The sequence below is a fragment of the Sparus aurata genome, chromosome 17 (genome assembly GCF_900880675.1).
Source record: "Sparus aurata chromosome 17, fSpaAur1.1, whole genome shotgun sequence".
NCBI lineage: Eukaryota > Metazoa > Chordata > Actinopteri > Spariformes > Sparidae > Sparus > Sparus aurata.
The window spans coordinates 9,642,130-9,659,705 of record NC_044203.1 but is presented as its reverse complement, the minus strand read 5'-3'; the positions used below and the strand labels follow the sequence as shown (position 1 = coordinate 9,659,705).

The 17,576-nt window shown below is 42.6% G+C and overlaps 1 protein-coding gene across 8 annotated transcripts in view; it reads left to right on the top strand.

Moving 5' to 3' along the window:
• Nucleotides 1-17,576, top strand: part of oxr1a (oxidation resistance 1a) — a 169,462-nt gene that overhangs the window by 117,426 nt on the left and 34,460 nt on the right. For 5 of the 8 annotated variants that reach the window (XM_030394578.1, XM_030394580.1, XM_030394576.1 and 2 more), the window contains 3 exons: nucleotides 1,041-1,123; nucleotides 14,057-14,164; nucleotides 15,226-15,339. In XM_030394578.1, coding sequence (XP_030250438.1) covers nucleotides 1,041-1,123; nucleotides 14,057-14,164; nucleotides 15,226-15,339 — 305 coding nt within the window. The remainder of the gene's footprint in view (nucleotides 1-1,040; nucleotides 1,124-14,056; nucleotides 14,165-15,225; nucleotides 15,340-17,576) is intronic. The other 3 variants (XM_030394582.1, XM_030394583.1, XM_030394577.1) reach the window with 2 other exon arrangements.

The following is a 17,576-nucleotide window of genomic DNA, read 5'->3' as shown; positions in this document are numbered from 1 at the left end:
TTCCAATCAACACTGCCTTGCACATTATTCCACAAATCCATTTGCCCTTGTTCTCATAAGTCAGAGACCAGAGTCGGCCCCTGATCTAGATCCTCTCCATTCCCAAGAGTCCTCTTCCAGTTTCTTTTATCTCCCATCCGATCCTTTGCTTCTGTCTTTCATCTGCTTACTTCAATATTCCATCTCCCATCTTAGCTTCTTCTCCATCCTTTCTCCCAACCTCACGCCACCCCCCAGCTTCAGAATGTGCTTTCTTGCATAGATTTCTGTCGCTATCACCCCTACATTATTTTGTCCTGTATATGCCCAAAACCAGCCAAATCTTCTATACCTGTCTTCTACCCTGTCTTGTACCATGTAGTACCTACCAGCTTTATCAGCGCTTTTCACAAAAAGAAGACAATCTGGATTATTCTTTTGAAAATGCCTCCAAACAACAGGAGCTACAAATAAAGTTCTGAACCTCCACCCTATCTTCAGTTACCACATTCCTAAACTACATCCCCTTTTTGCTCAACCTACATTTAGCATTAAACCCTCCCTTCTCCTCCATCCACCGTCTGGTTCAGCCCCCACTTTCCTCCTTCTCCATCTCCAGTTTTAGCACCCCCCTCTTCCCAACTGAATCCATCTTCTCCTCTCAGGCTCCCATCCAGAGCGGCAGTACCCTGATGGAGGTCGGCCTGATCTCCGCTGTGAAAGGCACGGGGAGGAAGGCAAGGTGAACTGGTTTCAGCGGCTGTCATTGCGACGCACGGCAGGCGAGGAGGAAGAAGAAAGAGAGAGAGGACGGTGTGATAGAGGGAGAGCGAGGGCAGGAGGGTAGAAGCAAAGCGAGAAGGAGAGAGAGGGAGGAGAGAGAGCGAAAGAGAGAGAGAAAGTGGTCCAGCGCTCACAGCTCACATCGCTGGCTGGCTGGCTGGCTCGCTCACTGTTGACGAATGAGCTGTCTACCCACGGGGCTGGGAAACGGCAGCTTGTGACAAGCTGGGGAGAGGGGAACATGAATGTAATGCGTACCTTGCCTCGCTTGCTTTCAGATACCGGGCAGAAGAAGACTCCAGAGAAGAAGGATGGGAGGCGCATGTCGTTCCAGAGACCCAAAGGGACCATTGAATATTCTGTGAGTAATGCACAAGCAACTCTGCTCTTTCTGTGTTAATGTCGCTGTGTGTTTTTGACGCTTTTCTGCTCCAGTGCTGCTGCTGCTTCTATGTGTGTGTCTGCTGCTGCTGGTGGTTTCTGTAGCTCTGTCTAGCTCCAGCAATATTCTAGCTGTAGCTGTTGTGTTTGTGTGTTGTGAAGGCATCGTGTCTGACCATGCTTGGTAGCTCATTAGTGAGGGGAGAAGCATTTTGTGGATTTTGCCAGTGTAACACGTGTACCTCATTCTCAATCTGTTTACATAAAGGGGACTGTGTTTGTGTTCGTGTAGACCAACGTGCAGGGTAGCTGACGGAAAGCTTATGGAAACAGTGTATCCTCTGTTAAAGAGTCCCGGTGTAGCAGCACAACACTCAGCTCCATTTTGCATGTTGATGTATAGAAAGGAGACAGTAATTGTAGCAGCTCCGTATGTATCCCTCCAGCTGGCTCAGGGCAGGACAGACGAGCAGGAGCACTGGCAGGATGTGTATTTGTTTTTCCATTCGTTCTCTTTGCCACCTATCGGAGAGCATTCCAACACAGAGCTTGCTGTGCTTGCGAATGACCTTCCAACTGCGTTGTCATTTCTATTGATTTAGCTGTTGTGTAGAAGAAGGGGAGGGAGGGTGAAGCGATTGAGAGCGAGAGAGAGAGAGAGGGAGAGAGAGAGAGAGAGAGAGGTTGAGTTAGCGAGAGAGGGCTCTGGTTCCCTGGCGTGATCTGAAAATGGAGCCTGTCTCTGCTTTTGCCTGGTTGTGTTCTTCAAATGACCCTCAAATCCAGCTGCAGTCAGACTGCTTTTCCTCGCCTCTCTCTCTGCGTGGCAACAGTGAGGAGTGGGATTGCTGTGGCTCTGCTCCGGCTGTCTGCCCGTCTGCTGAAAGGAGAGGAGGAGATGAAGGGAGGAAGGAGAGAGGAAGGGAAGGGGGGGCAGGCTCTCTGTGGTCTCTCGCTGACATTCCAGTCTCTTCCCCCAAACTCTTGCTTTCTCTTTCTTTTCCGATTTCTGGCAACTCTTTTGCAAAAAATTTGAGTTTCTCCAGGTTTTGCTCCTGGCCCCAGGAGCTGCTGTAGGTTTCGCTGTGATTGGCTCCCTTTCCCCCCCATCTCCAACACCTCAGCAACACCAACGCCACCTCCACATCCTCCGCCTACCCAACCTGTCAGTCATCCAAGACTTTCTGATTGACAGGGCCCTTGTTTATCTTGCCGATGTTTGAACAACCTAAACCTCAACAACAGGATATTTGTCAGACCCCAAGCACTGTGCCATGGCCCTGATATGAGCAGAAGGGCCACAACAAGTCAGCAAGATGGACAGAAATGCTTGCAGTAAAGAAAATAGGGAGAAATTTAATGTTTAGCTTGGGGGGGAAAAGATTCATATCTCAATCACACACCATATCAATCCTGTTCTTGTCAGCCATCGCTCTTTCCTCCTTTTTACCCCCCACCCCCACTAGATTGCAGCCACCGTGATGGATGTATTGAGCACTGCCGATAATTGTGTCCTGTACTCTGACATGCTGCAGCGGCACGTAGCGACGAGGTTTAGGGCCACAGAGAGCATTTAAGGCGGTATAATCATGCCTCCCCTACACTGTGACAGACACATGGTCACCAGTGTCCCAGTGATTGAGAAGCAGCTTTATCTTAAACTCATCTCCCGCACCGGGGGGACAGACGACAATGTTTCCTTATTTCGCTCTCCGGCAGATAAGTTTATCATCTATTGCCTGGCGCCCACAGGAGAAGGGAGGGTTTCCTCTTATTCCGCCTTATCAATACAGTCTGTCTCCCTCACCCCTCTACTTCACAAACAGGGTTCTTTCTCTGACCCTTTTTTTTTGGTATTGAGAAATAACCTGAGCAGCTGCAACCCATCTGCCTAGACACTGATAACGCCAGTCCATTCAGCCAAGTCCAGCTATTGGCTGACTTGATCCAATTAAAAAAGTGGTTGACGTGTGTGGGAACAACAGAGATAGATGAGGAGACAGAAAGACGTAGATGGAAAGAGGCAAAGAGCAGCACAGAGGTGACTCTCTTCTCAATGAGTGGATGAGAGGATGGCCAGTCAAAGTCAAACTAAAAGAAGAGCTGAGAGAGAGTAGGCAGCAAATGTCTATCTCCAGACGCACCAGCTTTATCACAACGTGGACATAGATGCTTGGTTTTGGATTCTATTTTGGATTTTGCCCAAGCTCCAGGGACCCATGGGATGTTTTGACTAGCAAATAGCTACAAATAGCTTTAAAGGAAAATTCCGGTTTATTACAACTTTGGTGTTAGTTTTGAAGCTTTGGAAACTGAGGGAGTACACACACCTATTTTTGGCTCGCAGAAATACGTAAAAAAAAAAAAAAAAAAGAATGGGAAAGCCTCACAACTCGTCATTTCAGTTTAATTCTTTTGGCCATCATTTCCATTGGTGATGCAAATTGGGGAAGTCGGATTGGGAAAGAAACACAAGCAGTCAGATGGTTCTAGAAAGGCTAAAAGTTAGGAAGGTTATTTTGGGGTGAAACCTAAAGCATATCCAAAAGATAATCCTTCACTACACAGGAAAACTGAGCTCACATTTATGGGTAGGTTTAACCAGGATGTTGGTCTCTGAACTGAAATGGACGTTCACAGCAGACGGTCTATCTGACATCACCGTGTTGGTGTTGTTACTTTAACATCATAATTACTGTTGTTCCAGGACCATCATTTCCACTGACCAGTCGTGTTGTTTTGATGTCAAAGCTCTGCAACCCACTTTGTTGTTGTTTCTGTAACATCATGACTCTCCAGGACCATCATTACAACTGACCAAGAGGTGACAAAGCCGGCATTTGGAACAAGCCATTGCAACTGACTGGGCTCTCAGGACTCTCGACCTGGTGACAGAGGGTTAAAACCTGTCTGATCAGGGCATCATAGTGGCAGAGGGATTTTAAGACACTAGTGATGACTACATCCCCATTTGATTACCTGGTCACCCCTCTACAGCTTGCAATTAAATGGAGGCATAGGTTTCCCCCAAAAGCACCCCTCAAGACTACTTTTTTCATTGTCCCCTCATTCAGAGGTCCTAGCAATTAACTTTGAGTTTAGTTTTGTCATAACCAGAAACAACCATGCCCCAAACTACAAAGATAACATCCACGTTGTGATATTAACTGAACTTCTTTAATGTTGAGTCATGTTGAATTTTTTTGGCCTGAACCTTCCAGCCCACACTCTGTTTCAGTCTATTGCAGTGCACTCAGTAAAAACTGGCACAGCAAAGCTCTTATTACATTTTGTATAGTGACACTAGAGAGCAGTTTTTGGGAGAAGGACTGTCTGGATTCCAGTTTGTAGGCCTAGGAGGAAAGGAGGAGGTTGTCAGCATTCACGATGTTGTTACTCTTGCCAGCAACATGATCAGTCAGATTATTATATGTTATTAGCATTATAAACTGACCTTCTAGTGCCATCATCAAGACAAAATGTTTAGTTAGTCATATACTTTAGGATTTTGCTTTCTGAGCAAATGCTTGGTATTAATGACAGTCCCATCTGTCTCAGTTGCATTTGCTCATTAGCAAATGTTGATGAACTGGATAAACACACGTACCTACCTATCAAATGTTAGCGTTGTCATTTTGAGCATGTTAGCATTAGCATTTGGCTAACAAACACTGCTTTGCCCAGTTACAGCCTCACAGATTTGCTAGACTGTAGACTTCGTTCTTTCCTTTTTTTAAAAAAGACAAATCTATCATTGTCAAGCCTTGTCAAAACACAGCAAGGCATCGAGGAAGTTCCTCAGTGAACTTGTCTAGAAATGACAATGAGTGATTTAAATTGGCAACTATCTGATTGAAGGATGAATTAACAAGACTATGATTCTGAGAAAGCATTCAGGGCCAGCTTTCTGTACTTGACAGTTTTTGATACTTATTACTACAGGCTTGTTTCAGTCTGTACCAGAACAATAGTGAGGGTTAATACCCAACTACCAACATGTTTGCATACACATAATCTTCAGTTGTATAAATGCTACTGTACTGTATTTGATCTACAGTAAGAGCCAGATGCAGTGTCATGACGATTTGGATAAGGTAAAGGCTCATAGAGCCAAGGTCTGACAGTCACACCAGACTGTAGGTTGAATGGATTTCTGCAGGGCTTAAAGGAAGCATGGCAGGTATTGGAGATCTTGTGGACATTAGATGAGTCATACACCACACAAGGTGTGGGGGCATGTGCGAGACACACCCTTCAGCAGCAATCTTAACTCTGCACCCTACTGACAATCAGTCACTCTGTTTACATTATTCACTGTTGGGTGGGAGAGGAGATCCCACTGTTTGATCTCTTTCTCAGCTCCCTGTCTGTGTGGAGAAGAAGATGTCAATGGATGATGAAGGAATGATGGGTCTGGAGGGGTGTGTGGTAGGCAATATTAAAAGTTATGGAGGAACGAATACAGGGTAATGAATGTGGAGAAGATTGAACCTGATGGATGGGTAGCGTGATGTATAAAACAGCATACATGACCCAGATGTCAGCATCTCACTATCTTAACTTTGAGTCTTATTTGAACATGCTACAGGCTGGGGCCTGTATTGATAATGATTGTCTCAGTTGTATTGCCATTTTTGGGCATGTACTGCCCAGGGGTCATCAGTGTCTTGTGTTATTTTAACACAATGTGTTGACAAGTTTGGTGACACCGCCAGTAAAATCGAACATTAGCCAGGTTTCGAGCCAGAGCGTGCAATGTTACCGTGACACTATAAAAAACAAACCTCCCCATCACAACAACCTCCCTGTACATACAATTCCCATAAGATGAAGGGCAGAATCAAAGCTGTAAGCTGGCCTCTCATTTTTAGATTTTTTAGAATTTTTATAAACATTTACGTTGTTATTCAGCCAAACTTGTCAACATACATCATAAAATCACTCAGTCTCTATTCTTTGCCAGTTATTTTAGAGAATAAATTTGTCATTATTGCAATGTAAGTCAGAAATTCATCACTGAAAATGGTTACCCAGTATACCCTTTGAATGTAGTAATTAGGAGTTTCCCAGTAACCTACTCCTGGTTGTCTGAAGTGTAATGAAAAACATTGTTTGGAAGAAAAAAAGTTTAATGTCTAATATACTAGTCAAATATTCCTTCTCAAGTCATTTGAATCCACTCAGCAGATGTACAGCTTATACTGTATTGATTTTTCCCCTCTGGTTGAATAAATAGAAGTACTGACCCCCTCCCAGAAATAGGTATATGTTTTGGCCAATCAGTGGAAAGACTATCAAAGCCTGAAGGAGGAGGTCGGAGCCTGGCACAAGAGATCCATCAGAGCTTGAAAGTCAGACTGCAAACTTGTTTGGTGTCACCTTAAAAAGGACTGAATAATGGGACTTTCTCCCCCATCACTTAAAGAGGGTCTAAATTTAGGTCTGCAAACGATCAGCAAGGGTGTAGTTGCACACAATAGACATGCCATTAGGATAGTAACGACAAAGTCACCATGGCAACTGTCATGCTAAACCCTGGCTTCACCCTTCATTATAAAATGAGGAGCAATAGCTGCTTTGAGCATTATGGGTGATTAAACCTTGTGCTGATGAGCTTTATTTCCAGTTTGATGACGATACAGTGGATTCATGGGGTTGTTACGGTGTCTCTTTTACTCTTCTATCTTTAAATTTAGGGGGTTTTTTTAGTTTTTCTCCCTGTGACTCATCATCTCATTTTTCATTGAGAGGCCCAGGCAGTCTCAGTGCAGGAACAGGTCCTACATAAAACTGTAGCTCAGCTAACATCTGTTAAAGGTTACCAATAGACACCTTTCTGCTTAATAATCTGACCAAGGAGCCGTAGCTATGAGATTGCATCTTCTTCCCTTGGTTGACCTTTTTGCAGTCATAGATTTGCTCTCGTGTTCCATACTTAATGTTCTTACCAAGATGCCAGCAGTCTCTTTAATGGAGCTATTAGTCTTTGGCTGTCCGGCCCGACCGCCTTTGTTGAATCGGTGCCTCCTCTTCTGTTCAACAAGGTGACCATTAGCTAGATGTCAGTCACTCTCAATATGGCTGCCACGGCCTTCCTCTACCCTTCTTCTCGAAAGGACAGATGTCACCCAAAGAGGAAGAAGCTTAATTATTCATCCCCACTTTGAGATGAATAATGGGTATTATTGATTCGAAGGATAAGAAGATAGGGTTCACCTGTCATTAGTGGCTATGATCCTGATTGTGATAACTCTTTCTCTTCCCCTCCCTTCCTCGTTCCGCTGTCAATGTGTCAATAACAGGTCTTTATCAGTGGGTCACATTTGCATGTCCTCTGCCACTTAATTGAGTTAGAGACGGCTCCTCTTACAGTACAATCAATTGCTGCACGTCGTGTGTCATTTTAGTGGTGCCTTGGTGGTTCTGGGACATAAGAAACTAGCTGTGTTGCGAATATTACTTTCCTATGAGGGACAAGTGATTAATGATGCTTAAAAGGCAAACTTGAATCACACTATTATTACACCACATTAGGTGCCAGGATCAGCCCACCACCTGGCCTTGCCAGTGTTTACCTCTTTGAACACCAGATATTTTTACCCATATTGATTGGCTGAGCTCTTGATACAGGAACGACCAGAGCAGCTATTTGATACTACAGGCAGCAGCTTTCATAGCTTTTAAATATCTGGTTTGTAGAGCAAAAAGCAGAGGTTTCTTCCACACAAGCCAAATACGTGACCTTCCGTCGCAGAATGCTTAAGGAAACCACACAAAACAGTGTTCTTGCTGTAAATGTCCTGTAGACCTGAAAGTCCTATAGGCTGGCTTTGTGCTGAGCGACACAGGGGCTATAAAGCTAAAAATAAATAGTTCATGGATGAGACAGTAGCAAATAGCACCAAGGGAGAATCGATGCCCGGTGCTGAAGCCGCCTAGATGAAGGGCTCTGACACTGTAGGAGCCCTTCTGATTATTAACTCTTTTCATGTTCCTTACTTTGAGGTCTATCTTAAAAAACCACCATCACACAAACACAAATGCTGAACAAGGGACTGTTAATAATTATCTGGAGCTAATAAGATGGGATGGATGATTGTATTTGACACACAACAGGAATGATTTTAAATGGTCAGTCTATACTTTGAGGCTAGTATCCTGCTTTTTATGGCTATGTTAATACACAGCAACTGCGTGTTTGTGTGCTCGTCATCGTAGGGTCTTGGATACTTTGCCAGTCTGGGTCTGATCTCTGTGACGCTCGCTATCCTCTTTGAGACAGGATTTTTATCCATCTGACATGCCGTTGTCTAAATGAACAGTATGACTCCCTCTACAGACCTGATGAGATGACAAACCATGGAGGACCTTGATACGTTCATAAGATGTCTAAGAGCAGTTGTTAATAAGACAGTTAAGAGGAGATGTTTGAGATGGGACACATAACTGTCACCTCATCCTCCTTAAGCCTTGTTCGTGGTTTTGCTTCAGTGGTTTCTTTTAATCACTAAGGTGAAAGGCACCAAGGAATTTCTTAGTTTCTTAGTTCTTCCTTCTGGTCTTTAGACCATATTAACTTGAATTGACTAGCTCAAATTCAGACAAATCTCAGATCAGAGAGTATTGATTCTTAACTTGTTTTTTGGATATGACATTTACATGAAACATAGATAATCTGCATCAGTATTGATCAGCTTTGAATCCTCAACATCTCAGTTACTCTTACTGCTTCACTGCAGAAACAAGCATGTTTACAGCCTGGCACAAAAGAAAAAATATTTTGGATTGTATGGCTAATTTCCCTGTTCAGGACAACTGTACAGGGTTTGTTGTTTATATGCCTCAGTCATTTTATTTATGATGAGGCTTAATGTTGTGTAAAATTAAGGCAGCTAGCTTGCTAGTAGCTGTCTAGCTATTTAGCAACCAGGGTGATGTCACAGAGGCTATGTCCATATTTTATACCATCTATGGGATGAACCCAGTTTGGTTTGCTGGATTTGGCTTCTAAGTCTGATCAACAGCAAGTAACACAGCAGTATCAATACACCAGTACTAGCTGCTAGTTATTTTTGCTCTCCTCTCCAATAGTGAGTTTACATTATGCACCTTTGTAGTGTCTATGCATATTCCTAACACACACTACACACATACGGTAATATTTATCTTCTAATTGCAATCTATAATTTTATGCCCTCCCTTTTTTATCAATTTATCCCCATGGTATCGACCATGGTATCAATATTTTTTCACATTGAATACAAGTTAGGTATGAAACTTTGTGTCACGATAACACACCAGTATCTTCCTCTCGGGTGGGAAGTGGGATATTTTAAGAACCTGATCATAATGTGCAGCTTGAATGCAACTTTGTGCAGTAAGTGCAGTTATATTATATTGTTAATGGTAACCCTGATTACTGAACTCGACAACATGGTGTTAAACCACAGCACATAATATAATTTGGGCACAGGGTTAAAATGGGTAGCCAGCTGTAAACTAGTGTGGACTGTTCAACCGAATCTAGATGAGATTCTTCCATCAGTGAAAGGCCTACAGTGACACCTGGAACACACATTTTGGTTTCTCCATCCCTCCTATATTGAACTGAATGTGAACTGATGAACAAGCGGTGAAAATCTAAAGGTATCAAATGGCATTTTGAAATATGAGGGATGTCGTCTAATTTGATTTGTTGCCAGAAAATGATCAAATTAACGTGTAAATCATTCTGTCATTTTTTACTTGTCACTTGCTACACCAGTACTGATGAATAATAAAGAGTATTTTGTTTGCAATCTGTGCCTGAATACCCATGTCTGTGTTTAAAGGGCAAAGGAAGCCTAAAGGTTTGCCTTAGGTCTTCACTTCCCTTAAATCCACTGATATCTATTTGCAACCAGTACAAGCCTAGAGTAGTCTACCTCCTCCCATCCCATCATCAGCTGCTATGTAGTTCTCGCCGTGAAACCTCTGCAAGTGAAACTATCTCAGTCAGCCCTGCACAGCCTGCCAACCAAATCCATACTGCACAGTGCATCCGTGCTCTGCCTTGTTCATTGTTGTCCAAACAAAGTTGCACACATTGCTGAGTCAGGGAGACTGTATCCCAGCAGTGTGACTGACCTCGTATCTGATTAGTTTGTTCCCCCAGAGGGTTGGGCTGCAAAGCTCAGTGTGGCCTGCAATCTGGGCCTTGTTTTAGCACTCTCAGCCCAGATTTTTCCAAGCCCAGCTAGTTCAGTTGTCACAGTCCAGTCCAGATTACAGATACAGGAAGAAAGAACCTGTGACGGTGGGGCAGATCTAGCTGTTTCTGCTATTTGTTTGTCATTCACACAAAGAGGGGTTTTCGCAGAGACATATCTGTGTTGTCATTTCTTTGGTTGCCTGAACTGATGTTGGTTCACACGTAGCCTCATTATGGATAGGTGTTAAGCAGAATTAATTCATTTGATATTAAGCAGTTAAGATAATCACTTTAAAATAATACTCTATATTCGCCATCTTTGAAACTGAGCAATCACATTTTTGTAAGGTCATAGAAGAGCAAGCTGGGGGACCGACTCCAGATCCTAGCCAGCACCTTGGTCAAGGCCCCTGATTGGAGAATCACCCTAGAGTGCATGTTATGATGCAGGGTTCTCCCCAGACGGTGGAACAGCGGCGCTGCGCCGCTCTACCGCGTGTGACGGTGTCGAGCGTCCGTCCGTCCGTCGGTCCGCCGTCCCCCGGTTGACGGCTAGGAGCTCCCGGCTGGCGGCGATGAGCGTCCGTCCGTCCCCCGGCTGACGGAGTTGATGACCGGCTGTCCGTACGTCCGTGTCTCCCCCCCCCCGGACTGACGTTGACGAGCGGTCGTGGATTTGTGCGGGAAGTACAATGCACAGTCAACACGTCTCACTGTTTTCTGCAGGGGTCTTTCAAGTTTGAATGTCTAGTTTTCCTGCTTCTTGCTGGGAATCCACCACCGTCTCTTACTAGATCAGAAGTGTTTTTGACTAGGAGGAAATATACTACGTATTTTATTTATTTATTGTCGAACACTGATTTCTCTGAAGTGTCACATAACTGTCCATCCTGTCTCGGTCCTAACCTTGCTACCCACAGCTGCATAGCTCCTTTCACCAGCCTTGCCCCAGTCTCCAAAATCCTGCTCAGGCCCATCTTCAGAAAACCTCAAGCCAGCAGGCTTAATAACACAATTTGAGTATTTGTGCTGCTGAGTGCCTGGTTCACTTGCCTCTCTGAGCCACACATTCTGGGGATGATCCCATCTGGCTCTGTTGTTCCTTTTCTTAAATTTCAAATAGTTGAAATATTAATTCTGTTGAAAGCTTAATCTTAGCCCAAGCAGTCTTTATCTTTTTGCTACTAAGTTTACTAAGGATTGTGTGAGTGAAAGATATGAAAGCTTCTTGTGTGTAATTTCACTGCGACTGTGAGTTGCTACCTAGAGACGAAATTTTCGGTTTCTGGCGCTGAGCTTGTGAAGATATAGTAGATACTTGCTGTGAAACATTCACTGGTTGCTTATTGATTCTGAGTTTCTGAGTTTTCTGCTTCTTCCCCTCGATGTTGTCATGTGTTCAGACTTGATCCTGATCCTGATCATGTCATGTGTGACTGCCTCACACACAACGTTTCTGTGTTACTAATGTTCCAGCTTGTCTGTCTTGGTTCCCTTTCCTCAACTACCTGTCTGTGACTGTGCTGTGTCTGTCTGTCTGTCTGTTTGGGCAAGAATATCCTCCTGGAAACAATCTGTCATGTCAAGAATTTGGAGAAGCTGTCATTCCTGTGTTTTTGTGGGACTCTTGGCACACACACATACACACACACCACACACACACACACACACACACACACACACACACACACACACTGAGCGCCACGGAAGCAGTCCCATGACTGTTGCACTAAAACACACGGTTCCATTATCCTGTCCTAATTATACACAGCTCAGAGTCAGCCCAGCCTGTCTGGTTTTCAGGGGGTTCTTTCCCCTGAGCACACCGTATTCACTTTTTCATACCACCTTCCTCACATGCAGGCCCTTTCTGACATGGTTGTCATCCTTATTTGGAAGGTAGAAACTCCCACTGGGCATGTTAGATGCTTAACTAGTTCAGACACGTGGAGCACATCTCTGTTGTATGGATTTTAACCGGTGGAGACGAGCAAATGCACCTGTGTCACACTGCAGGGTGCAGCAGCTGAGCACCGGGTATAGCCACAACAGCAGCCTCAATGATACGTTTAAGCTCGACTGGGGCTAAATATTGTACTGCAGGTTTGTATGCTTGATATGGCTTTGGATCTTGTGCTTTATCAAATTGAATTAAAGTACTGAGAAAGCGCTTGATAGATTAGCTAATTAATCAGCTAATTAACCAATAAGTTACTGATAAGTTACTGATGAAGTGAACAATCATTTGGCTGCAGCTACTCAAATGAAATTGAGAATTTGCTGCTTTTCTGTTTACCATTGTAATCTGAATATCTTTAGGTTTACAGCTGTTAGTCGGACAAAATACAGTTGACTAAGCACCAAACATAATCATTTTGCAATGATAATGGTGGTAGATTTAACACTCAAACGCCCTGATAAAATTATTTTTTACCAAAATAAATTTAAAAAGAGGTAGACAAAAGCAACATTTAAAAAAAAAAAAGAAATGACAACTGTTGTTGCCAGATTTTATCAGCTGTAGCTAGCGAACTATTTAAGCTTTACGTTGAGTTGTTTGCTTGCCCATTTTATTTGATCTAAAATGGGAATCCTGTTCAAGGGGGTTCTATACATAGTTGCCTACAGTACATGACATGTTAAAAGATTGAGGCTCAAGCGAACATATCCCAGTGAAAAAGTCAGCTTTCTCACCAGTTGATGATTCATGGAAAAGTCATGGAAATATAGAATTACCATTGTTCTAGTTTTGCAGTGAAACACTGTAACATAAGATTTGGCTGCTTGGTTTCAATACTTGGACAAGCAAGACAGGGGTTTGATAAATAATTGTATATATTATTACCTTTTTAATGCTCTTTTTACTGCTAACGATAGCCTGCACCATGATATAGTAGCATCCAGGATGGGGTTCGGCATGTTGGGGAACTGAAACAGTGAAGCCATGAACCAAGCTTTTTTTCTTACCTTTATTCCCACAAAATAAGGTAGTAAGGCTGTACTGAATAGTTTGCATTGTAGTTCATAATCAACATTATAATGCTGTACATGCTAACAGCTACACTACACTTTATAGCTTTAAGCCCCGGCACAATGCTTCAGCTTGGGGAGAAATCTAAATCTTGGCGGACCTACTGTGCCTGGTTACAGTTACTAAGCTATAATGGAACATTTACTGTTTGGTTGTTCAGCGGATGATCAAATTGAAAACATCACCTTGGGTGTGGGAAATCATTAGGGGATTTTTGCACAATTATCTATTGCTTCATAGACTTTATGTAACGATGAATCAAATAATTGAGAGATTAATCAACAATGAGAACAATCATTTTAATTCATAGTTGTAACCCTAGACTTTCTGCACATAAAAGAGTCATCCTTGTTTGAAAGTGAAAAACAGTAGATGTTGCTACACGAGGCTGCTGACATTCATGTCAGTTCATATTTAACCGGCAACATTGCCTCCCATGAGAATCTATTCCTGGTCAACAGCTGACAGCTTCAATTTGCATAACATCCCAAAATCTACGATGCACGAACCGAGCAACATTAAAACCTTTTACAGTAATAAATGCACAGCTTTGCACAGTTTTCATCTTTTCTCTCACCATCTCTCATCATCTGTGTCACATCATCAAGTCTTCTCTGTACAGCTTTATGGAAATGTCCTGAACAGGAGCAGGAGTGTGATTTTTATGTCCTCTCTCTTGTTTTGTGGTCCAGGTGGAATCGCGGGACACGTTGAACAGCATTGCGCTCAAGTTTGACACCACACCCAACGAACTGGTTCAGCTGAACAAGCTGTTCTCCAGAGCAGTGGTGCCTGGCCAGGTGTGAACCGCCGTGCACGCCTCCACTGATATATTCAGCTGCATCACTTCATCACTGTCCCACAGCAACCTCACATCTACAGCATCTCACCTCGGGGTCGATCTCTTAATAGCTGTTTTTGACAGTTCATAATGCATTGCCAATGGTTTGCCTTTATCTCACAATCACGTGGGAGTTTAGATGGAGGTTTTTTTGGGGGAATATGCATGCGTTTATCCCTCGTACTTGCTCAGAGCAGTTTGCTGACTCACTGTTCACATCTGTACTTATCTGTCACCCCACTTAATTGCCTGCTAATTACAGTGTCCGTTGCCCCATTAGGATGCAATTAATTGCAAAAGACCTAATTTGTTTCTAAAAAGGTATGATAATGTGTGTTATCCCCAAATTCTCCCAAAGATGCTTCAGTTCTGACAACATGACACAAGCTACCCAACTTTAGCCAGCTAAATACAATGCCAGCCTCCTTGTTTTTTGTGTTTGTCATGTTTTTTTTAGCAGTAAACCCAAATATTTATTTATTTATTTATTTAATGGGGGAACATGACAGTCATCCAAAATGATATTTTGTATTTCTTGGCCCAAAAAATTAAATCCTGATGAGTGGAGACAAGGCACGTAGACCAATCCCGCTGGCATCCCACATCTCAGCTCCTGGCAAACAATGCTCAGTTGAGCTGCATCCAAACAATGGTTTGAGCCCTGTTTTTGATATTTCTTAGTGAATTTGGAAAGCCCCATGCTCTGTGATATCAATGTTCTTATCTAACTTTAGGCAAGAAAGCAATGAAATATGATTAGCCAAAAATAAATTATCAACCGCTAACCAACCCCGTCTTTGTCGTTGAACTCAAACCTCACTTCATGAAAACCATGAACCATCCCTGCTAATTCTGACATGTTGATTTATTCACTCTCGATTTCTCTGTATGTGGGCTGCATGCATGTGTGTGCGAGAGAGATTATGTTTTATTGCTCCTTGTGTGTGCATGTGTGGCGTGCAGTGCGTGTTTGCACAGAGGCAGTGCCTGTGTAAATACAGACATGGATTGTGTTTGCAGGTTCTGTACGTTCCTGATCCCGAGTGCGTCTCCAGTGTCGGAAGCTCCCCTTCCCTCAGTCCCATCAGCCCCCTGTCTCCCACCTCCTCAGAAGCTGATTTAGAGAAGGTGACGGTATGTTGCAACACATCCGATGCACAGTCTCACACTCAGAAAATGTCCAAGTACATTAACCTTTCTATTAAAATGCTATTTATGAATAGAATTTTAAATGAAATAGAAGTTGTTTGTTATTTTCATCATCTTTTTGTTTGTGGTAGCCTCAGAACCATGAAAAGAAAAGGAAAACTTGGGCACATTTTAATTATTTGTTGAGGGGCCATTGTTTTCTATAAAGGGTAATGATATTTTGGACATTAAGTGTGTTTTCAGCTTTTTTTGGGAGTATGTGAAAGGTAGTATGAAGCGTTTTGTGGCTCCAGAGGAACTTGTATTTAATCTGATAAATTGTCTTCAGTGATGTTACTCAGTGACGAAGTTGCACTTTGGGTAATGTATGGGACAGGTTTTGATAAGAAAGAAAAAAGCGCAGAATAAAAAAGGGCAATATCTGTGGTTCTGCTGTACAAGATTTATAAACAAACTTTAAAGTCTAAAATCGGTGGAGTTACCCTTTAACTTGGGGAATTAGGGAAATGAAATGATGAATGAAACAATACAACAGAAACTGTGCGATCCATAGGTACCTGATTGAAAAGTGGCTCACATACAGTACTCGCACCACCATATACAGGCGTTCACACACCCACACATACACACACTCATACCATACAGGTGCACACTGACTTATCCTCCAGCCATTACTGTCACATTTTAAAGCTCTGTCCATTGTCAGCCTAAAGGTGAACACCTAGCATGATGTGTCATGCTGTCAAGGACAGAACAGACAACAAGAGGGGCCTATATATTTCCAAGGAGAGGTCAGACAATAAAACCTGCCTTTTATTTTCCAAGAGGTGACAGGAAGTGATCTGTGTGAACTGTATTTCACATATAGGAAATGTGTAAAGCTTCACCATAATAACTGTTTTTCCTGTATTAAAGGCACTCCTTTGGAGATTGAAATGATTTATTCTTGTGCATTCAGCTAGAAAACATGTAGCTTCATAGTGCTTCAACACTGTAAAATAAAAATAAACAAAAATAAGGAGGTTTAGTTGACTTTATGCTAGAAGGACGTTAAATCCCACAACTATATTTCAGAGGCACACTAAAATCCGAGGTTTATTTCCTTTGTGGTCTTTGTTGCGTGGGCTCCATGGATGCAGTCTAGCTGACAAGATGTCATCATATTTCCAACAAACCAACACATATATCTCAGTTTTTTACAATGAAACCAACAGTCAAACAGCCAAAAATTCATTATAAGTAGGGCTGTCAAACGATAAATTTTTTTTATCGGGATTAATCGCATTTTGTCCATAGTTAACTCGCGATTAATCGCAATTTTTTGGGGGCACATTTCTCTCTGCTCTAAGTGTAGTATTTTTGTCATATTCTTAATACTTTTAACAACATAAGAAAGAGCAAATATGCTTGCTTTATAAAAATGTTTATTCAACACTTCAAATCATGCAGGAAAATGAAAGGCTCAAAAAATATCCCCTCACCCTAAATGGGATCAAAACATAGTGATGTCTGCTTTTGGCGAGGGGGGGGGGGGGCTTTCTGTATCTGCCAAGTGTTTGGCTTGCAAATGATATTTGAGACTCAACCTGATCGACCGAACTATCTGGCAGTGTTTTGAAAAGTGAGTTTGCCGTTCATAAGTCCTTTCTCCATTTCCTTTCACTTTCGCTTTTCCACCATGTTTTCCCGAACGGCAACCCTGCTTCTTCTTCTTCTGATTCCCTTTCTTATTCTTCTGCCACCCTCTGGATCAAGACTACAGGTGCCACCGACGGCCGTAAATCAAACAATGCACGTTTCTTTTCTTTTTTTAATACCGAACGCTAATCGCGCATTAAAATTAACGGCGTTAAGAGGATGTTGCGTTATTAACTAAGTTAACTTTGACAGCCCTAATTATAAGAATTTCATATGAATCATAACCAGGATGAAAAGTTTACTTGTACAAGTTTTACATAAGCCATAATTCAACCTTTTTTTAAATGAATTGTAGTCGTTGTTCTTTTGATATTCAAAGGTATATTGCCAACATGCAAACTATTGGTTTCATACCCAACTCAATCCTGACTACCTTGTGCTGAGATATTTGTAGTTCATCTTTTCCCAGTGTTTTTCTCAGATTGAACAGTTGCCGCAGCTCAAACAAGGACTTTGACCATTTTATTAGCTTACCTTGCCAAAGCCCTGTTCCTGTCGTTGACTTTCCCCCGGATCACCGATGC